A 24,179-nucleotide genomic window follows, 5' to 3' on the forward strand; every position below is an offset into this window, starting at 1 on the left:
AATACTAACCCACAATGCAATGCTAACATAGTCAGCCAGTTACATACACGCAGCCACTGTCACGTTCGGGGGCTCAATCGCCATGCGTGAGAACTCATTTTCTGTCTAAATAATGTATACTTGTAAGTCTTGGCATTTGAGCAAGACGAAGAAATTTCGCGACAAATAAAAGGACCTTCTTAAAAAGTTGAAAAAGTCCTCTCGTCGCCTGCAGCTCTTCTGAAGGTAAAACGCATTTCATTCTGGTGTCAGTAACATTGTTTTCTTTTGCTGTTATTTGGTTATGTACTGGTCTTTATGATTTGCGTGAGTTATCCAGTCTTGCACTTTAACGTCTTTATAGGTTATGGTTTTACTATAGTGAGGGATTTATTTAACAACTTGGCTGGCTGTAACAATCGCTAATTTAACGGCTAGTTGCTATATGATTAAATATATACATAACATTTTGATTTGATGTCTTTTATTAGCTTATTTTAAAGAAATACAAACCTGGGAAAACGTTTCCAGACGCGTTAAAACAAGTAAAAAGTCAAAAGACGAACATTCGGTTTAATCATTGTAAATACAATCTCATATACGTGATTAATTATGCATATTTATTCTGTATTAATTCGTAACTGTCTCTGTTAACGTGACTCGCTCGCAGTACCCGGGTTAGGCTGTGTTTCAGGCGGTTGTTCAAGGAATAAAATACCTTTAAATGTTGCGACTGGCCAATCAGTACCAAGCATTTTACAGTGACATGTAGTAATAATAATAATAAAATAATAAGATGAACCAGGTGCCCCCACAGTAAAACAGGAGGCCCGCCCATTCTGTATTCTCTGGCGCCGACACTGCTAACAACACCGGAGTAAAGTATTTCTATGATTATTTTTCCAGTGTCATATATAAACAGACATACTGTAAAGGTCACATGACAATTAAAACACGATAAAAACATAACATAAATAATTTATAATATGGTCCCACAAGAAAAAATACTATAAAGTAGTGTATAGCTTACACTGTAGTATGCTGTAGTATTTAGGCTACTTTAGTAAGGTTCAAAAACACACATTTTACAATAGTGTACTATAATTAATACATATGTAACACATACTATGGTGTATTATCAATGTGGGGTAACCTAAATGCTCTAAACATTGCTGTCTACCCAAAACACGATGCGTGAAGAAATGAATATGAACATAATCCATTTTCTTCTGCATCTCGTTATTTCTAAGCGGTTCTTTTCTGACAGACGCTTCTGTTTAGCCAATCAGGGTCGAGAATCTCTCTACGCCCCGCTGCTATTGGCTGTTCTCTGGAGACTGAGGGGCTGTTCCGATATTAACGACCGCTGGGCAGACAGCGGCATGTCAATGTGACAAGAGAGAGCGAGCGGCTGCAGATGCGCCTCTGAACGCAAAGGAGAAGGTTTGAATGCTTTAAACTGGCGGATTTTCCTTCAAAACCATACGAGTTACCACGGCGTTATTTCTTTATCCGCGTTAAAAGAAGAAGACGCGCGCCTGTTTCCATTTGCGTGTCGCGCGCTTCCCGCTCTCCGGAGCACTGCGCTATAGATGAGGGGAATACGTGTCGCCTTAATAGCCGGAATGACTTACGTTTAAACGGTAAGTTGAAGCATTTATCACTTGACATGATCATTTATATCATTTGTATATCGTTTTTGGCGTTTTACCGCACGACCATCCACATTCAAGTTGAGAGAATGTGCGTCAGAGTGATATTTACACTGCAAAGCGATCACGAATGACCGAAAACGGAGGAAAAATTATAACAAGCGATCTTGTACTGAGGTACTACATAAATTAGCACACAGTAGAGATTTCTTGGTGCTGATGCTGCGGTCGGAGGATGAACACATGTGCATCAGCAACAGGAAATCTGTGCATGCGTATTTTTTTGGACACAAGGCACGTCCTGGACGGATAGCCACGGGCAGTCTTGCATCTGGCTGTTCTCAATCTGCCTTAAATCACCCTGTTGCCGTCCAAGATGTCCTACAGCAGCCCTATAGCACATGCATTTCAAATGCAGTTGCCTGCCTGGAGCGTCTGCTGTAAGTGTCGTTAAATGCATGTATATCGCCTTGAATGGAGGCATTGTGATTCCCATCCATTCGTCTGATCTGCATCCATTGCTTCAGTCTAATTAAAAACATCAACAACACAACACCTATTATGCTAAGACTGGGTTGATTATGCAGATGATGAGACTTCTACCCAGGCTGTTAATCATGCAACCACTGAATTTGACCTCTCATATGTCTTTGTAGAAAGGAAACTGCAGCAGACTTGCATTTTTACCTTTCCAGACGCAAGTCAGAGGTTCTCTAATGAATTGCAAATTAGTGTATAGGTTTCATGTTGTGAGTAATGCATGCACCATTACTGTAACAGAAGTAAACCAGATTTTTTTACCCAAGAATATGCACACACACACGCACACATTTCAACCATCGGGATCACAGATTCATTACAAAGCAGAAATGTTTAGAGCTGCTTCTTCGCTGATAGCAGACAAACTGCACTCAGTAGTTTATGTCCTTGGAGTCTCTTCCAAACTCTCTAAACTCAGACCTGAGTGGGCAATTCTTAATCACAGATGTAATCACATAGGCCATTTGATAGCTCCACTAATTAACAGACAATAAGTAAAACCCTTGATATTAAAGAGCTCTCAGACGCTGTTGCTCTGCACACACTGGAGTGTTTAACTGATTTCAGTCCTGCTTTATATGAAAAATAGCTTCCTCTCATCGCTGCTTTGTAACAAACCAAGTAGACATGTATGCAGGCTAGCACTGTCAGTGAAAAACTTGACAACCAAATTTTCTAATGTTAGTGAAACATACGATTTTATTAACACATCAAATTTGTGCAATATTAAGAATGAATAAATACTGAATCGTTTCAAGATTACATTAGATTTAAGCATTTGGCAGATGCTTCAATTAGGCTATAATTTACTCACTCTCAAGTGGTTATGTTAGGAATAATTGACGACGGGCTGTTGAATTATAAGAAAATAATGCACACCCAAGGTGGTAATACATGACGCGAAGCGTCAAATAATTTAAAGTACCGGAGTCAGTTATTCCGCTTATACAACGGTTACCACAGACATTGCTCTGGTGGTTATTTAAAGACATTTGACAGGTTAAGGTAAAGAGGTTATACCACAGGCCTGTTAAATGCATTGTTCTGATTGGTTGAGAACTGTTCCATGGGTGTTTTTCTGTAAAACACACACTTGACCTGTCAAATGTCTTAAAATAATGGCGTTGCGCCACATTACCACATTGGGTTTTACATTTATTTTCTTATAATTCAATGGCCCGTCGTAAATTATTCCTTACCTATACCACAGGGCTGTTGAATGCTTTATTCTGATTGGTTGAGAAATGTTCCATGGGTATGCATTATTTTTCAATATACGCACATCTGACCTGTTAAATGTCTTAAAAATAACCACCTAAGCAATGTCTGTGGTCACCTTGGTATAAGCAAAATAATTGACTCCTGTCCTTTGAATTATTTGAAAATAATGCACACCCATGCATAACAACCTTGGGTGTACATTATTTTCAAAAAATTCAACTGCTTGTTGGTTAATTATTCCATATGTATAAATTTCTTTGTTCTGCTGAGCACATAGGAAGATACTTTGAGCAAGTAACCGAACCGTTTTTGGGCACCATTGATTTCTATAGTATTTTTCTCCCCTACTATGGATGTCAATGGTGCTCCTGTTTCCTGCTTGATTACAAATATCTTCTTTGTGTTCAGCAAAAAAAAAAAAAAAAAAAATTGTATACGGGTTTGGACTTGAGGGTGATTAAATAATGACAGAATTTTCATTTTTGGGTAAACTGTCCCTTAAAATATTTTTTATTACTATTTGCAGTCTAATGAAAGTTCACAACACAATGCTCCTGTACTGGTTGAAATGCCTTGAATCAAAATATAGACTTTAGTAAAGAGAATATGATGGCAGCATATGTTATCTGTGCTTTCAGGAGTAAACAGAGCAGAACCATCTGAGAAGCACTGCTGTGCAGTCCATCTGTTCTTATATTAGACCGATACCTGAAGTAGAGACATGCAGTGCTGTACACATACTGGAAGTACTGGGAACCCATTATGTAAAAATAGTCAAGGCAGAGTTGTTTACATCGCAGTGAATCATGCAGCGCTACACCTATAGATTGACTTACACTTGCTGTAGGGAATAAGCCTTCAATCAATCAATCCCAATTAAAGTGAAATGCTGTTCATAGACCCAGGGGAATTTACTGGTTTTAATAATTAGTTTCTTTATATGTAGTGTAGTAGTAAGTTGCTTGTTAGTGATGCACTTTAATCATCTTGCCCATTCCACACAGTACCCTACCCTCAGGCCATGTTATTCATGTTAGAGTACACAGCTACGCTACGTGTATGTTTTTGAATGAGCAATGTGATTTGGACAGTATGAATCAGTAACAAATATGAATCAGAATGCACATGCAAAATAGTCAGATCTCATAGGAAAATGTTTGGAAACTAAGAGAATGCACAATTAGATAAAAAAATCTCAAAAGATGGTTTAAAGGCGTTATACAGTAGTAGCATATAAACTGGACCGCTTTCCCTGGCCTGCTGACCACTAACATATTTAATGCATGTTGATATCTGTGCTCAGAGCACAACTCCACACCACATTTGACCCTCGAGGTTTAATTTAACCCAGACTCAAAAGCAGTAATGCATTTTGCTTAAGCTGAAAACTTCTTCTCCACAATTTTCTGTAATTGTCTTAAATATACCTAATTTAGCAAAACCAATACAGAGTCGGATTCCTTTCAAACTTTGATACACAGATAATTTCAGTCTTAAATCTTTTATTTATGTATATTTAATGATACTTTACATGTAACACTAGTGGTCACCAGTTTTTTTTTTTTAAGTTGTTTTAGTTCCCAAGCAACACAGACAGAGCAAAGACACAATGAAAATATGAATAAAGACTGTGGTGTTTATTTTCATAAATCAAAATTAATCTAATTTATACATTAAGATTTATATTGTGCAACTGTTAAAGTGAGGATCAAATATGTTTGGAAACATGCTTAACTCTTTCCCTGTTAGCGTTTAAAAAAAGTTGCCAGCCAGCACCAGCAACTCTTAAGGTTTTTTGCAAAGTTTATACCATCCAGATAAATTGTTTTCTTTAAATATATAAACATACAATATATCAAATGAAAGAACAGAAACTCCACTTAAAAAAAGTTTCATCCTCAGTGTTTCCCACAGATCTGAAATTTACTTGTGGTGGTAGCTGGTGAAAAGGGCAATCATTATTATCCACCGACAAAAAATGGTCTACTATACATGTAACAAAGAACTAATAATGTGTGACACAACACAATACTTTGATTTATAAAACATTCATATTAATTTCACATTATAGTTCATTAATCTAACCACCCCAAACTTTTTTTGCCATAAACAAAGCTGACACTGTTTGTCAAAGCACCACGAAAAAACTTGATGTTTTTGCACTGATATATGAAGCAATTTGATGACCCCTTTTATCAAACTCAATTATATACAATACTATGTATACTATAGCCTATATAGACAGTGCAGGTCTATAGATTATAAATGTGACTGATGTTATAATGGTAATAACTTTTATAAGATAGGCACTTTTACTGCTTTCTATTTCTCTTTTGCCGATTAAAAAAAGCTTAATCCACTAATTATTTCAGATTTAAAAGTCTACTTGCTGTGCTGTCCCGATGACAGACTTTACATTACAGCTTTGCGTTTTTTATATCCTGAGTCAGCTAGAGCTTTGCTCATTCAGTATTAGCACTGCTTTTTGCTACAATCTCTGTGCAAACTGTTTAGATTTTAGTAAAGATGTTGTCTATTAATAGTAAGACTATTAAAAAATGGGATAAAGAAAATGAAGCTGCGCGTGGTCGTGACAAGAGCCAGTTGCTATCGCCATAGAAACCGGAGGCACGCTAAAACATGCCCTCGAGCTTTAGCGCGGTAGCGCTCACGGCCGTTCTCCGATCGACTCGGGTTTTACACACAATATTAATCAGACTTGGGACCCGAAGTAATGAACTAGGACCGACCCGGACCCATCTGACCATTTAAAATATAAACCCGGAACCGTACGGGTCCCGCGTCCTCAGTGAAGAAAGACCTCTAATGGTAAAACTCTGCTCAAGTTCAGAAACATGAAAGGATACAATGTGACACTGAGGTTGCTCCGCGTCGCGCCCAATTCATTGAGAAACAGAGAGCACGTGAACGGACACTCAACCGGAGAGACACAACGTGCTTGCACGCAAAATGAAGCCAACTTAGATGCTATAAACACATATGCACATAAGCATATGCGACCATTTTGGTCACGGTGTGTTCCCTGGCTGCTCCGTATGTGCTGCTGCAGTTGATCCAGTTTGCCGCGCTGGATGATGAGTTTATGACGCGTGCATCATCTTCACGGTCACCCGACCCCCACCTCTCTCTCGCACGCTCTCTCTCGCGCTCTCTCTCTCTCTCTCTCTCTCTCTCTCTCTCTCTCTCTCTCTCCAAAACACGGGTCATCCAGTCGAGTTCAGAAATACGGAAATTCGTAAAGTGATTTTTTTACTTGGGCGGGTCGCAATTTACCTGGGCCCAGCGCCCAAGTAGAGCCTATGTATGGGAAACACTGATCCTACCTTCATTTGTTCTCTTTTTATCACCTCTGAAATTTAGAGCAAAAAGCTGAGAAAATTGCATTTTTGTGAAGGACTTTTGTTACAGATTAGATTCCAACGATGATCAAAACTTACACTGAGTTTTTGTGGCTACTTCAGTGTTTAAGTTGTGTAAGATCACCACCTAGTGGATAATAATGGGAATATGGACCGGCTTAAAAACTCCTCAGGGATGCAATTTCTCTTAATTGATGAGATAACAATGTTTATTGACATTTATCTGGATATCGCCATTAATTGTGCAATTGTTAAAAAATTTAAAATATGATTAAAGAATGGTGTGTTTATTTTCATAAATCAGTATGTAGCAACCACTGGTCATTTATGTAGATCAATGGTAGCAACAGTATAGCGCAGTGATACTTAAGCTATTTAATGCGGTCTGAACCGTGGGGTTACGGGTGTATTTTATAACAGTTTCAACCAATCAGAATAAGGGACCAGAACTGCCTGTTTTATAGTAAAGCAATAAACCCCAAGAAGCAGGGGGTTACCAGTGCATTTTATAACAGCTAAGGGGCGTTGTTTGGCACGACGCGAAGCGGAAAAACCCTCTTAGCTGTTATAAAATGCACTGTAACCCCACTGCTTCGAGGGGGTTTATTGCGTTTTTAAAACGGTTACTTCATATGCATAACGTTAGAGGGATTTTATCAAATAAAACACAAATAAGTTGTAATTATATTAGTACAAATATTACTCTTCCGCCAAACAAAGTAGTTCCTCAGAATCAAGTGTGACTGAAACAGAGCGCAGTTCACAATCAACACAGATACAGCAAAGACACAATGAAAATATGATTTAAGACTGTGGTGTTTATTTTATAAATCACCATTCATACATTAACATTGATATTGTGCAACTGTTGAAGTGATGATCAAATATGATTGGAAGCATGGTGAACTCTTTCCCCGCCAGCTTTTTTTTAAGTTGCCACCCAGTTTTAGTTTAATGCCTTGCAGCAAAATTATCTTCTTTAAATAAACATAAAATATCAAATGAAAGAACAGACCATCCGCTTTAAAAAAAAAAAAAAAAAAAACTTTCATCCTACCTTCATTTGTTCTCTTATCACACCTCACATTTTTAGCTAAGAGCGGAGATAATTCAACTTTTATAAAGAACTTATGGAAGAGATCCAGATTGAGTCATCAAAAATTACACGCTGTGTTTTCAGTGTTGAGTGAATGCGTCAGTGTTTAAGTTGGGTAAGATCGCCACCCAGTGCATAATAGCAGACGTATGAAATTGAGTTATAAACTCCTCAGACGTTTTCTCTTTATCAACGAGATGACTCAACAATATTTATTGACATTTATCCAGATATCGCCATTAATTTTGCAATTTTAGACAAATTAAAAATATGATTAAAGACACTGTTGTTTATTTTCATAAATCAGTACGCAGCAACAGTGGCGCAGTGATACTTATGTAATGTGGTCTGAACCGTGAGGTTACCGCTGTATTTTATCACGGCTTAGAACGCGTTTCAACCAATCAGAATGAAGAACCAGAACTGCCCGTTTTATAATAATGATTTTGTAGCCAGGTAGTTAACACTTTTTTGGCTAATTTTTAATGGCCTGCTACCATTTTTTAATTTTATTAGTTTTTATTTACTTGTGGCACAAGCACAGCTAGATTATATTTCTTAAAATGTGGTTTGCTAATTAAAATTTTTCGGGTGGTTTCCCGGACAGGGAGTAGCTTAAGCCAGGACTATGCCTTAGTTTAATTAGGAAATATATATAGTTTTAACAAACATGCCTCACCAAAAACATTACTTGTGTGCATTTTGAGGCAAAACAAAGGGCACTGATATATTTTAAGATGTGCAAGCTGTTTTTAGTTTGGACAGCTATGATATTTATTTTAGTATAGGACTAGTCTAATCCCTGTCCGGGAAACCGCCCCTGTATTTATGGTTATAAGATTTTACTCCAGGACACAACAGAAAATAAATGTGAAAGAATATATGAAGAGCTCAGATGCAAAACCCTTTGCGTCTGATATGTTTTCTTGTAAATTAAGCGTATAATTTTTTTAATAAGATGTTTAATGGATTCTGCCAACAAACCAGTATTTCTGAATCACCTTAGGCTGGCATTAAGCGGATTTAAAAATATTTGATGAACATATAATACATGCCGAGAGCATTTTGTTAATATCATTATTTCAAGAGAATGAAAACAGTGTAAATAAAACAAATCTAAATTATACCATGGTCTGTTTAAATACTCGATTCTGATTGGCTGGAAGGTGTGCATTAAAACCGTTTAATGCACAGGTAGTTCCAGTCAGTTTGATTACAGTTAGAAATTAAACTGCTACTATAAATATTGGTAACCATAGTAACACAGTTACACTTGCAGAGAGAGCGAGCGAGCGAGCAGGACATAAGTGCGTCTCTCTTTAAAGTGCTCAGGTTTTATTTCAGCACTACTTTATTTAAAGCGGATGGAGTCCGAGCCTTAACTTAAGAAAATGACCGTCATTTTTACCTGTCTGTTAAAAAATTACACTGTAAAAATTAATTACAGCGTTAACTTGGCAAATAACCAAGGTATAAGCGGGATAATCCACGGCTAGCCATGCATTAAAGGGCTTTAATGCACTTCGCAGAGGCTACGCGTCGGGTGGTTCTTCGCCACTACGTCGTGCATTAAAACCCTTTAATGCATGGCTAGCCGTGGATTATCCCTTACATATACACCACATCAGTAGTACAATAAGCTTCTTAAAGAGCTTATTATAATAAATAAAATGTAAGCAAATTTGCGTTTGTTGCATTTGTTGTTTTTGCGGTACACAAGCCACTACTTCCCCATTCAGTGTAAAACTGGCATTCACTCTGTGTCTCACACACACGAGTAATATGGTAAATTTATTTATTTACTTATTTATTTTTTGCTATGGCAATATCCGATCCAGATTTTTGCCAGTTTCAGACCAATTCCAATACTAAATATAAAAATTGGTGCATCTAAAAAAAATCCACAAATAAAATAGCTAAAATGTTACTTATTTTATGACATAATGAGATGCATTAAGTGCCAAGAGTAATCACACAAAATACTTAATTTTGCCAGAAGTAGCTATTTTTTCTTAATATTTTCTGTATTTTTTGTTTGTATTTTAATAGAGAGAAAAATAAATATGGATAGTCATTTAAACTTTGCTACAATAACAAAGCTGGTGGTGGCCCTTTTTGACTTTTGTAAAACACTGTATATATATATATATATATATATATATAAAAAGATGATTACTTAGTGTCATGATTATAGTATAGTGACTTTGAAGATGTATTTAATTTGCACAAAAATTAACAAAATTTACATTCAAATCTAGTTAATTTGTCAATAAAATTATGATTATAAATTATAACAATTAGATTTTGTTAAGGGTAATCAGCCAACGAGATGTGTGTACAGTCAAATACATTGAAGATAGCACAGGACATCAGGCGGAAATCTAAAACCTGTGGGGTCCATTGGTTAATTTGGAACATCGATTCTGCATTAACCGTCGACTCGCTGCTGATTTGCGAGCACACAGGAGCAGGTGCAAAGCGTTCTTCAAGCATTGCATACGAAACTTCATTATGCACGCACATTGCATAGCGAAGCCCGTTTAATGGACTCTTTCCTTACCTTGGAAATAATGTAATGGCAAATCAATAAAGAAAAGGGCAGGGGGGAGTGGCAAATCGGACTGTGCCACCCACCGAGAGGCTTATGCGAACTGTCTGGCTGCTAGACTCCAAAGTTTTTCTCTAGGCCTGATAGAAAAGCTTATATTGGGCACATGGAAAGAGGAAGAAGAAATAGGGTTGCAGTGAAACACAAAGAAAAGAGCATAGGGGTGTTTTTTTAGATGTGAATAAGAAAGAGATTCTCAAGCCTTCAGATCCATTTGAACCACACTGTATACCCTTCTGTACAATCTGCATAATATAAAGGGTTCTTGAGGTACATGCAGCAATTCCACCTCTGCACTATTTTCTAGTTAAATGTATTTAAGTTTAACTAGAGATCTAACCCTACAGCTGGTATTTAATTTCAATTGACCATGTAATCTTGCAATTGTTTTACTTTTACATTTGTGGCAGATGCTATTTAACTGGTGCGTAAATTTGTTTGTGTTTATCGTGCATGGCAATTACGTTGCAATTATCTGGTGCCGATTCCTTGTTTAAAGTATTACCCATAAACTTTGAGAAAAAGACCATACAAGTTGAACAAACAAATGAAAAACTGTGATTGTGCTGTTTGCACTAAATTGCTGCAACTTGGTAGGCCTGTCACGATAGCTACTTTTTATAGCCTTCAGTAAGTCGGTTAACTGCCATTTTCTGTCACTGATTATAATGGCAATAAAATAGCATAATAATGCAAGTACATCCTTTCTAAGAACACAACTTTTAATTTTTAAGAATATTACAAAGTAATATTCTAAATAATTAAAACATAAATAAATATTATAAAAGGTATAGTACCAGTCATTGGTTAAGCTGCATTTAAATTTTAAACACATGGTTCCTACGTGGTTTGGAAAAGTATGAAAAAGTATGGAATTTGATTTGAGTAATTTCCAGGTCTGGAAAAGTATGGAAAAAATAAATCAGAGTATGGATAAATATGTACGTGTTTATACTAATGTCCCTATTTCGTTTTCTAAATATAAAATTAAGAATTTTTAAATGTATATAATAAATATATATTATATATACATTAATTTTTTCATGACGATTAGATCAGTCTGCCAGCACTGCCAAAAGATCGTTTTACACTTGATCTTACTAGTTTGGAATGAAATGAGGGTAAGTAAATGATGATAGATATTTCTTTTTTATTTCTTTTTTGTAAAGTTGGGGTTTGAGTTAGGATGTCATTTTATGTATTGGTTTCTACATGTTTTTCTTCTGATTTTAAAACTATTTTTGCTTGGAGTTGGGTTTAGAGTTGGGGTTTGTGTTAGGATGTCTAAAATGTAACAAAAAGTCATTCTAACCCCAAGTGACAATGGTAAAAAAATAGAAAAAAACAATGAGAAAACATTACATAAAATGACACAAAAAAGAAAGTCTTGCCACGAAAACATAAAACTATTTAACGAAATTTGTGTTGACTGACACAAAAAGACACTTGTGCTCAATGGCACGAAAAAAGCGGAAAATCGTGTAAATGAATTAATCAGATATTTCGTGACTATAACACGACTTGCCGTGAGATTGGGTAATAAAAGGCAAAAAAAAAACAATACTAAATGTTTAGAATGTTACATACTTGTTAGCAGTTGAATTTTTAAACAATTTATCAGAACAAGCTAAATATGGTCAGAAAAATCTGTAGGGAAGTCTGGAAATTTGAGACAGGAAATGTATGGAATTTTGAAATTGAAAATTGTGTAGGAACCCTGTAAACAGCTAACAGTCATTGTTTAGTGAAAATCCCAGCTTCACAGGGTTTATTGCTTTAGACTCTGTTACTCTGATGGCATCTGTGAGTATGCGCCATTATGCGCATTCACGTTTATAATAGCTAGTGTTGAACACCCCACATCGAAACATTGGGTCTAATGCTTCTATTTCAGATGACTTTTATTTGTATAGCTTCTTTCATTGCCTCTGATTTGGAACAAAGTAGACATGCCGGCTCGTTTACGTTAATTTCATCTCCTCACGTCGGAGGAGAGGAAGCTTTTTGTAGCTTTGAAAACACAAAAATACAGTTCGAGTAATGCTTTTTCTTCGCCTTTCACTGTTCGCTCTGTGTGTGTGCGCGCACATGTGAACCCTGAGCTGCGGATGTCACTCTTCCGAGACAGACAGCAGACATGACAGAGGCAATCGATCGGCTAAAATGCTAATGACATTCAGTTTTATGCAAACAAACACGCATGTAAACACAATGATAATATCACAGAGGTCATGTTCATTAATTGTGCGATAAGTTAATAAAGTAATTATCGCGACAGACCTACAACTTGGGCTTTAAGAGAACCTCAGTCCCCAGTCCGGGATTTACGGCCCATCTCAAACATATTGTCCCAAAGCAAATACAGGAGCCCTGCTGTCACTGCTCAGCCTGAGTTACTTCCCATTGTTCAGACAGCCTTCTTCCTATCGGACACATTTAGTCAAACATGCCCCTTTATTTTACAGGGCTAATCAAGACGACGCTAACTCTGTGATATCGGGTCTAGAAAATAACCGAAGGGGAAGCCGATACTTACACTTCCTTCCAATTTCATTCACTGGCTGTGCAGTACATCAGAACGGTGATTAGAGGCATCCATCTTGAAATTTCATTTTCTCCGGTATTGGTCGCATTTCTCTCTGTCTCTGTAAGCATGCTGCTCTATGCAAGTTATTGCCACTTAAGCTCTATGAACCACAGAATTGTTCCAAGTCTTTACGTTTGTACGTCCTCACCTACACTTAACTGGGTTAAGCCTAATTTCTTTCATTTGTCTTTGACTGGAGTTTTTAATGGGTGCGCCACACCTTTATTGCTATAACAGAGTCAGTTGAGGTTAATACAGCTTTAGCTGTATTAGTGTGTCTTCTCTCCTGGGAGAGTTTTTAGTGGAAGCTCTAACTGAAATAGCTTCCTGAACACTATCACGAGCCAGCCATTACACACACAAAAACATTACTTAGTATTGCTGAATCTTGGCCAATCTATGTGATCTCAGATAATATAAGGTTATTGCTGAGGGGTAGTGTTGGGCGATATGCCCCATTTTGAGATCGTCCTTACGTCAGCATGTGAGATCGGCGATACACGATAGTATCGGGGGGCGGGGCGGTAGTTTACTCATTTTTTTATTTGTTAATTTTTTAATCATTATAACAAGTCACTTGATAGGTGGACAAAAAAGAACAAGAGCAACACAATCATGACCGCAACCTTCTTAAAACTGATGCCATTAATGCGAGCGTGTCATTAAAACCCTAACCATGATTACTTAATAACTGTAAAAACATGCATCTGCGCACAGACACACGTGCGCGCACATACAAACAATTCAATGCATGCATTTGTTAGGTGCTGTTGCAGAGGGCTACATGTGTCAAGCAGTGGTGCTCTCAGAGGTGCCTTTTTAAACTCATCGGTCGAGCGGAACGCAATCATATTTAAAACACAATCATATATTAAACACGAGGGACGTGTTGCTACAACTTATTGAAACGCATATCATATACAGGATTAATACCTAGTGATCTGACTTCGGACAGAGCGCACACCTCTCTGCATGTACGCGAGAGTGAGAGAGGCGCCAATACGCAGCGGGTCATATTTTAAACAAAAAGTAAGTTTGCCTCAGCTCGCATGAAACGCATTAAACTGAACAAACACATTAATTAAGGATTAATACTTTAGTTTATGTTTAGACTTCGGATAGACGCGAGAGCGCGTGCACAGAGAGAACCGCAGCTGCTCATGACGCGGCGCGCTGGATTTAGTGCTAGAAGGAGTCCAAGACGCGCGCATTAAGTGCAGGTACGTGCAAGAAGGAATTCTCTCTTTACAAGCTCTCCGGGTAAAGTGAAGCCCACAAACCCTCATGCGAGGAAAAGCATGCAATGTGGATGTTAATGTAAAACTATGATGATAATAATATTAACCATTCGCCAACTATCGTCATGACTATCGCCATGAAATCCAGCCATTGGCGATATGTCTGAAGATCGTCGATACACGATACTATTGTCTATCGGCACAACCCTACTGAGGGGACAATGTATTGTTTGTCTAATCCTTAAATGACAAAAAAGATTTTTTTAATGCTTTTTGATTCAAAACATATGTAAACAAGATTGCAACAACAAAACTGTAGCTTATTTTAGCTTTAGCTGATATGAATCTAAATTATTAACTCAAAAACAGACAAATAATGTGGACAAACCTTAAATGTTGCAGATGATGTTGTTGACTGTGGAATACTTATGTAATACACTGACAGCAATGCCAAAATATCCATGCCCCATTGAGCTATGTGTTTATTGTGCATTGGTAAATGGTCCAATTTATTTACTGTGTGAAGTAAAAACTCTGCATCAATACTACTTGTAAATAGCTCTTTATACACTGCTTGTTGCTGGTTTTTAAAACAAAATGTTAAATACTCCTAAAAGTCGCTTTAGATAGCATTTGCTAATAGAATAAATGGGAATCTAATATAAATGCAACACAAAGCAACCTTGTGCAAAAGGGTAAGATCATAAAAACAGTGTTGCACAACAGACTACTAATGCTACTGCATAGGCTAAATGTGGGCTGGCATCCCAAAAGAGCTCTTTGATTCAGCATCCCTAAATCTGTCTGTACCTGACATTCAATCTGGGAGTACTGACTGAAATCACAATTTGTATCAAAACACAGTCAGGGGTTCAGAACCATCACATTTTCTCAGATCCGTAACACAGAATATATTTTAAATAAAATGTATAAAATTACACTGGAAATACAGATGAGCTGGACTGTTTTTTTTCTATTTAATACAGATTAACATTATGCTGTCACCAGGCGAGCGTGTCTATGCACTTGCAAACCAGCCCTACTGTACCTGCAAGAGAAGTGCTCTATTTAACACATCAGGAAAATAGGCCATTTGTGTCAGTCAGGAAAACTAGGTGCATTTTCTTGTATTTATGGCTGACAGGTATAGTCAAGCATTCATTTTCCGACCACTGGGAGAACAGCTTCACACCAATAGGATATAATAAACACACAAAGGTAAATGCGTTCACTAGTTGCTCCAAACCTGTAATAATTTCTTTGTTATGAAGATATTTAAAAAAATTAAAAACCCAAACAGATCTGGGGCACCATTCACTTCCATTGTATCATATTTTTTCCTACTATAGAAATCAGTGGTGCCCCAGCTCGGCTTGGTTTCAAATATCATTCAAAATATCTTCCTTTGTAGTCAGCAGAACAAAGAAAGATAGAAGTCATTGTTGCGTAACGAAATTTCCACATAAAATATTTTGATAGAATGGTGGCATCGGCTTTAGCATCAGCTAGCGGGGCTAACCATCTACATTATGATGCTCTATATAATTTATGTTTCATTTGCCATCATTCATAGATATATACACTAGATGTTACCTTGGCTACGGCAGTTCATTGAAATGAATGCATTAGATAGAGCTGCCATCTTGAAACAGGGGAGCCCCTCCTCTTAAATGGATCAGCGTCAATGTAGGCAAAAGTGTAACGGCAATAAAATCACCATAAATTGTAATGAATGTGAATTTCTAGTTTTTTTTTTTTCGTTACAAACGTCAGATATGTATTTAGCATTGAGTCCAGAGAAAATGTAAAGTTTTGAAGAAAATCTACTTTTTCTAAATATAATGCATAGTGCTAGTAGGCTTAACATCCATTTGCAGCACAAAAGTCTGTCATCGTCCATGAATTCCAAGTACAGGTGGAGATAGCAGCGAAACCTAGCTAATTCCTATGACAAGACCCCTGTTTCAAGATGGCGGTGGTTTTGACGCATGCTTAGAACCCCAAGACACATCTAGTGTATATATCTATGGCCATCATTAAGGTCCTTATATAGCAAGCTTCCATACTTCTGTATTTTTTCCCTTTTGCACCAGAAACAAAAACACACCCTTAGCCTGAACTCTAGATTTCTCCATGCCTGTAAACCTCAACTCTTTTTGTGGTATCCTGAATAGGGATGTGCACTGCGACAAATTTAGCAGTCGTTTAAATACAAATTTTGTAACCAACTAGTATGGCTGTGTATTGCCAACAATTTCCCAATACAATACGTATTCACATATGATACAATACCACAATACGATGCACATCACGATAAGGGGCGATTTTGAATGGCATTTTTGTTCAGAATTTAATGACATTATTATCTGATTATTGTACATTAAATAAGTGTTGTAACAGTTGTGTTTTTGCCATTCATTTAGTTTTGGGGGGAACTCTTAGAAAGACATAAAATCTCAGAGCTACAGTACCTAACTGATGTTGATTCAAATCATTTTACAAAGTAAGTGCCTACAAGGCATTATAATCTTCTCTCATATAATTCTTCTATATCTATGAATATATGTATAAACATGGACTCAGAATAAATACTATATCTCTATAGAAATCAGATTATTAATGTAAAGCTGTAGTTTATATCACTTCTCCTAAAGACACACTGCAGCTCTTTGTCGTCTTTTTTCCCTAAATGCGTTGTGCAGACATGTGCATGCATGATGGACGCGGAAGTCAAGTATACACTCCACGGGTCACATGTGTCCTTTCCATATGGATCACGTATCAACTGCGATTCATCACGCTACTTTAAAAAGTGCATCAGACGCGTGCTGTATTGATGTGTGCATCATCAGTAGTTCATGACAATGTATTGTCATATTAATATTTTGAACACAGCACTATCGACTAGTCTAAAAGATAAAATTCAGTCCAAAAACCTGCCTCTTTAACATGCGTTGTGTATAAATAGGATCCATTAATTTGTTTAAAAAAAGTCATCCCATCATCATTGCAGCTAAGTAAAGGTTATACATATGTGGTGCGCTTGGGTTAGGTTATTATTGTTTATCATGTTCTGATGCGCCAGCTCTAAACTTAATGTGATAATATTTCTCCCTGGTATTAGCTATTCAGACTCGATAAAGCCTTCTCTCTGCACATAACTGACAAGAACAAGGAACATTCTATACACTAAGATGATAAAAATAAAATGTTTATAAATGCAACACCATGTTACAGCTTTCTCAATAGCTCAGTTATTTAGAGCGAATGAGATCACAGCAGCAGAGAGCTAAAATAGATGACGCAATGGATTTTTGCATGCTTCAGGCTGCTATAGTATCTCCTTTGCTAATAGCTACTGTACGTGCTTTTGCTCCTTATAGCTCCAGTGTAAATATTAGCTTAAAGGCTATGCCAGATTGCCATGACATGGCTTGTATGATTTCCACTATGTGGAAAATGAGGGTGCAATCGAATTGTGGAATGCAGGATTTTTAAAACATTTTACTCAGGAATTATTTACTGTATAGTGTGTAATCTCACAGAATTTGGCAAATTTTGCATTACATAATTTTTAACCCATTATAAATTATACAAACGCCGGATCTTTCCATGGTTTTATTAAACATCAAATAAAATTACAGAAATACGGAAACACATATCTTCAGAAGGTTTAATTTCAACATACTATAATGACCCAACTTTCACCCCAACATGTAAATATACTTGTTTTTTTATTAATAAAAACATGCAAAGCAGTAAGATGTAACCTGGATTGTCTTTGTTTGGCGTTATAGCAAAATCAAACCGCATGTTGTTTTAGAGAGAAATGGATAGCATGTGTGGCACCACTACTCTGATTTTTCTCCCTGCACAATCGATATGTACTTGTGGGTGACTGTGGAGATGGGTTAATATGCGATTTCTTATTTTTTACATTTGAGAAAAAATAAAACAAAATATAGGAAAAATAGATTGAAGGGCCTGCATAGATAACACTTTTTCAATTTCTTTCAAATACTCCACACCATGCTCGTCTTTACAGTGGTAATTTCTAAGTCCTGCACAACTGCGCCACTGATATGAAGAAACCGCATGCGAGATCCAAGGTAAAATTATTTCTTTTCCGGTCAGATACATTTTTAAAAAAAAATTGTTATATATTTTTAACAAATATATACACTTTAATGTGTTACTTTAAAATTATGTTTTAATCGAACAAAAAAAATACAGTAATTTGAACAAAAGAATATACTATTTGTATTTTTTCGTGTAGTCGACTACTGTTTAGGCGTCGACTAGTAGCAGCTGTACAGTTTAGAAGACTAGGCTCGCACATCCCTAATCCTGACCTTCCTAAGCACTGACGTTGAAAAGAGGAATGTGACAGAGCACTGACTCGCTTGTTTTCTGTATGTGATCACTGTTAAAGGATCTTTGTTGAGTTAAAAATGCGCATTAATATCCAACGCTATCTCATGAGGATTCGTACATATTTTACAAGTTGTCTAATTTGTATGAACGATTCATATGAACAATTTGCCTTGACCCCTTTGAAGTTGGGGTTAGGGGCGGGGTAAGGGGTTTGGTTTTGTTGTTGTTGTTTTTCATGAGAATCATACGTTTTTGCACGATTAATTTCCTATGAATTCATACGAATTAGCCAACTCGTAAAATATATACGAATTCTCATAATATCAGGCTAAAATATCACATACTCAAGGCCATAGTACCTTAGTATGTAATTTATAGTAATAGTAATGGAAATAATACTATTTATCCAAAGTGTCAGCGTGTTTTGTAGAAGGCTTACAATGTGACATCTGGGAGTTTGGTTGGTTGCAGCAATATAAGCACAAATCAAACGCACTAAACTTTATGTTCAACATTTTAGGGAACAACAGCATTGAACTCACAAGATAGTATTTTAGGTGAAGGACATCTGTATCCATATGTCAAAGGCTTGGCGTGCAAAGTACTGCTGAATAAAATGTCAGCAGACGTTACAGTGATTTGTTTGACTTCTGTAAATGTCAGCAATCCTCTGTCTTGCATTAGTGTTGCCCTTGCATTTTTCCAGTAATTAAATGCTAATATTTTTCATATCTTTCTCTTTATTTTCCTCAGGCAGAAGTGGATTAGACCAATGATGGCATCACGTGATGCTCAGAGAGCATGTTGGAATCTGTAATACTCCAGGATATTAACAGCCTTGCCTCTGTTTAATGGAAACAACTGCTACCTGAGGTTTGAAGGTGACCTATTTACCTTTTTCTGTATAGCCTGTAGAATTTCATTCAGCACCTTCAATCCAAACGAGAACCAGCAACGGGATATTGCACCTCGATCAGGGCCTAGGGAAAGCCCTCATTAGGATTCAAAACTTTTTTAATTTTTTTAATGTGAAGTGCTTTGCCACATAATCTTCAAGGACCAACCACTTTGGGAATTGTGCCAATATGAAGGACATATCATTTGCGGATTATTTGCTAGTGGGGCTTGCAGTAACTAACTTTGTTTGTGCTGCAGATGAAAAAGTTGATTGCCCTAAGCTTTGTGTTTGTGAAATCAGACCCTGGTTTTCCCCCAGTTCTGTCTACATGGAGGCTCCTACTGTTGACTGTAATGACCTGGGACTTTTTACACTGCCCATTAAATTGCCAGCTGATACACAAGTCATTTTACTTCAGACCAACAACATTGGTAAGATTGAAAACCCTTTGGATTACCTGCCCAACATCACTGAGATTGATCTCTCACAAAACAACCTGTCCTCGATAAGTGACGTCAACATGGGTCACCTCCCTCAACTACTGTCTCTGCACATGGAAGAAAACTGGATACGCACCCTACCAGACAACAGCCTGTCTCAACTAACCAACCTTCAAGAGCTCTACTTAAATCATAACCTGATTTCCGTCATTTCTCCAGAGGCTTTCCGTGGTCTTCAGAGCTTGCTAAGACTACATCTTAACTCCAACCGGCTTCAGAGTATCAGCAGCGAATGGTTTGAGCCCTTACCGAATTTGGAAATTTTAATGATTGGGGAAAATCCAATTCTGTCTATTCAGAACATGAATTTTAAGCCTCTGAGAAACCTACGAAGTCTGGTCCTTACCAGAATGAACTTGTCACAGATACCAGATGATGCCCTTGTTGGCCTTGATAATCTAGAGAGCGTCTCATTCTATGACAATACATTCTCCAATGTTCCTCATGGTGCTCTCAGGCATCTTAAGAGCCTCAAGTTTTTAGACCTCAACAAGAATCCCATCGGCCGAATTCAAAGGGGCGACTTTGCAGACATGCTCCATCTTAAAGAGCTGGGCATTAATAGCATGCCCGAGTTAGTGTCTATTGATAGTTTTGCCCTCAACAACCTCCCAGAGCTGACTAAAATCGAAGCCACCAACAACCCTAAACTTTCTTACATTCATCCGAATGCTTTCTACAGGCTGCCAAGGCTGGAAACTTTAATGTTAAATGGTAACGCTTTAAGTGCACTGCACAGGATCACTGTGGAATCTCTTCCGAATCTTCGGGAGGTTAGCATGCACTCTAACCCTATCCGCTGTGACTGTGTTGTGCGGTGGATGAACATGAACAAAACTAACATCCGCTTTATGGAGCCTGATTCCCTGTTCTGCGTGGAGCCCCCGGAGTATGAAGGTCAGCACGTACGGCAGGTTCACTTCAGAGAGATGATGGAGATCTGTCTGCCTCTCATTTCCTCTGAGAGCCTTCCTACACAAATCAGCGTGGATACCGGTAGATCTTTGTCTTTACACTGTCGCGCCTTTGCTGAACCTGAGCCCGACATATACTGGGTGACTCCATCTGGGAGAAGAGTCATCCCAAACGCCGTCTCTGACAGATTCTACATGCACCCAGAAGGCACGCTTGATATCTATGACATCACTGAATATGAGGCCGGATTGTACACTTGTGTGGCACACAATCTTGTTGGGGCAGACCTTAAATCTGTCTCAGTGGAGGTGAATGGGTACTTTCCACAACCTGTTAATGACTCACTGAACGTCAGCATCCAGTCTGTACGAACCAACTCTGTGTTGATTTCCTGGAAAGCCTCACACGGTAGTCTGGCTCCAAACATTAAGTGGTATACAACGCCGAGTGCAAACTATCCAACTGTGGCATTCACAGCTAGGGTGCCATCTGACGTGACTATGTATAATCTTACACATCTTAGCCCTGCCACACAGTACAAAGTCTGTTTGGAGATTCACAGCATCCACTATAAACATGACAGCAGGTGTGTCGACGTCATAACTAAAGAATTAGAACAAGCCATAAAAGAATCAGAGAGGTGGGACGTGGCACTGGTTGCGGCGTTTGGTGTGCTTTTTATTGCGCTCTCGGTGCCTTGCTTTCTGATTTATGGCTTCATGAGGAGCCGCTGCTTTTATGAAAATCTGAGGAGATCTCCATCTAAAATGGCTCTGATGTCTGAGACCAGCCAGCGGTCTCCCTTTACAAGGCTTTGGGTTTCTGGTAAAGGGATGCCAGCTGCCGTTGAGGTCAAAGCCACGGTCATAAACGTTTTGGATAACGACTTTTAAGGTGTCTAGTCACAGAACCACAAAAACTACAAGCAAATGACGAGGCAAACGAGGAGAACTTACCGTTCCAATTTTGCTGTTTATCTTTTTGCCTTGATACAGACATCGTATTCGAAGCAAGAGATGTATAACTAGCTCTATAGCCCTTCATCACGAGCTGTCAACACGTGGCAAGTAGCAATGTAACAGTGGAAACTAGAGGGAGAGACTCGCTGCTAAAACATGCAGTGTGATATTTCTAGGTCATTCACTGAGGACAGATGATATTAAGACGTTGGGAAGGTGTTGTTTCTCATAACTGACTGTTAAATGTCTAAAGAGTAGTGGGAACGGTCCTTTCGTTCCCAAGCAATACGTCTGTGCTGTACGACAACCATAGGCGCATAGAGCGACCAACTGTCAAGAAGGAAATCTAGTAGAATAGAGGATAACGGTGATTATGATGTGAACTTTTGATGAAATGTGTCGTTTTCTATTTAAGAGCAGATCTGTCTTTTCATGGCTAAAATTGTTATATATTCTATCCTGAAATGTAACAGGTATCTTCTGTGCAGTAGCCAGGCAGTAAACAAGTGCGAATCACTACAGTATGAAAGATACAACAAAACCACACATTTGCTGAATAAAACACAAGTGTACATCTTAAGGAATCTATCTATACATATATTATATTTGATTCTATTACTATCAGGACTGGATGTTGTTAAATGAAGACACTTTAAAAGCATCCCTCAGACGTAGATTGCGGAAGGTTGACCGTGACAGGGTAAGTGCCTACTCCTGAATCTCACACCAGAAAAACTGCTTTCGATTGTTATTGTTATTTCGTGAGATCCCTGGTGAATAGAGCCATGATTCCAGCCTCACTTGCAAATCTGTGGAAATGCTCTCTCAGTATTTTTAGCTAATCATGATTGCGTCCTTGCTTTGAGTGTAAAAATATAAAAGCCATTTTTATATCGATTGTGTTGTCTGTTCTACCCTAAGCACATTAGTCAATGAGACCAATGTGCTTAAGGCAATGTTAAAACTAAATAAATGTCAAAGTTAATTTTTTTCTTTTTGGAGTGAAGATGCTTACTGATTGTTTGTTGATACTGAAGACGCTTGACCATCATCAACAGAAGATATATACTGTAGTATCTAAGAAATAATTCACTCAGAATTGAAAATTCTACAATATTAGATTAATTCATTATGATATCAATGACTTAACATTGCTTCTGTGAAACGCAATAGTAGTTTATCAAAATCTCTGTGTTGTTTGTGTGCATGCCGCTCCAAAATGTAATTTTTGTAGCCAGGGGTGAACTAGTGGTGCTGATGTATAAGCATTTGTAGCTTGCATTCAAATATGTGACCCTGCCTGCGAGACCCTGGCTAAAGTCGCATAATCCAATGATGAGATTTAGGGTGTCAAAAGTAGCCGAGACCATAAAATTTTTTTGTGATTATTGCTGTAAATGACAGATTAAAAACTAAGCCTTTCATATACTTACATTTTTATTTATAACATGAAAAATACTTAAATTAATGATTTTATTGACACTATGCCTATTATTCTGTGCAAAAAACATGATTTTGATCATCTCTGTGTTCTCTGTGCTCCATGCTTTGGGCAAAGAAACACCTATATAATTCATTACAGGAACATCTTTTCAATTATTAAAAAGTAAAAACAGACCAGAACATTAAATCACACAAGTAACAATCGGGTCAGTGCAGGGCTAGGCATAAATTATAAATTATTATTATGCTTTTAGCATGGTTCTTATTTTGGTGCAGATATTTTTTGTATTTTTCTCCAAAATTCAGGAACAGCTTATCTGTTTTTGTAGCTCAACTTCTGATAACCATCCTATTTTAAATACATTTTAAAGCTGCTACATGTTGAAAAAATTCAGTTTTTGGAGGCTTATGCGTGATGAATTTCAAGTCGGATACAAAAATTTCAATGTTTTTGCTTTTTGGACATTTACATAATTTGAATAAACCTTTACAAGACTTTTAGAAATGTCCTATGAATGTGTCTTATATAACTGAAAATGGGAGACTCTCAGCTTTCACGTGGTATATGACACATAGACATGCAAATTATGGTTCATTTGCACTGCAGCATTAAACACAAGTTTGTTTTTCCACATTGAAAAATCTGAAAAACTTGATTTTCTGAGAGAGAAATTCATCACATTTTTGACATGGGCTTATTCAATCAATATTAAAGGAATATTCAATTTTTATAAAAAAAATTCTGATAATTTACTTACTGCCATGTCATCCAAAATGTTTATGTCTTTC

The 24,179-nt window shown here is 37.4% G+C and overlaps 1 protein-coding gene across 4 annotated transcripts; it reads left to right on the forward strand.

Moving 5' to 3' along the window:
• The first annotated feature begins 1,334 nt into the window (after positions 1–1,334).
• On the forward strand, positions 1,335–22,936 carry lrrn3b (leucine rich repeat neuronal 3b). Of its 4 annotated transcripts, none has more exons than XM_073816056.1 (3): positions 1,335–1,622; positions 12,942–13,096; positions 19,429–22,936. In XM_073816056.1, the coding sequence occupies exon 3, from the start codon at positions 19,761–19,763 to the stop codon at positions 21,879–21,881; it is 2,121 nt and encodes a 706-aa protein (XP_073672157.1). In that variant the 5' UTR covers positions 1,335–1,622; positions 12,942–13,096; positions 19,429–19,760; the 3' UTR covers positions 21,882–22,936. The 4 variants fall into 4 exon arrangements, with proteins under 4 accessions (XP_073672157.1, XP_073672167.1, XP_065121832.1 ...); XM_073816066.1 differs by having other exon boundaries at positions 12,942–13,057; XM_065265760.2 differs by lacking the exon at positions 12,942–13,096.
• Positions 22,937–24,179: the final 1,243 nt, after the last annotated feature.

This window comes from Paramisgurnus dabryanus, chromosome 1, assembly GCF_030506205.2.
Source record: "Paramisgurnus dabryanus chromosome 1, PD_genome_1.1, whole genome shotgun sequence".
NCBI lineage: Eukaryota > Metazoa > Chordata > Actinopteri > Cypriniformes > Cobitidae > Paramisgurnus > Paramisgurnus dabryanus.

Coding starts and splice junctions, on each gene's coding strand:
- lrrn3b (XM_073816056.1), top strand. CDS start 19,761: ATGAAGGACATATCATTTGCGGATTATTTGCTAGTGGGGCTTGCAGTA.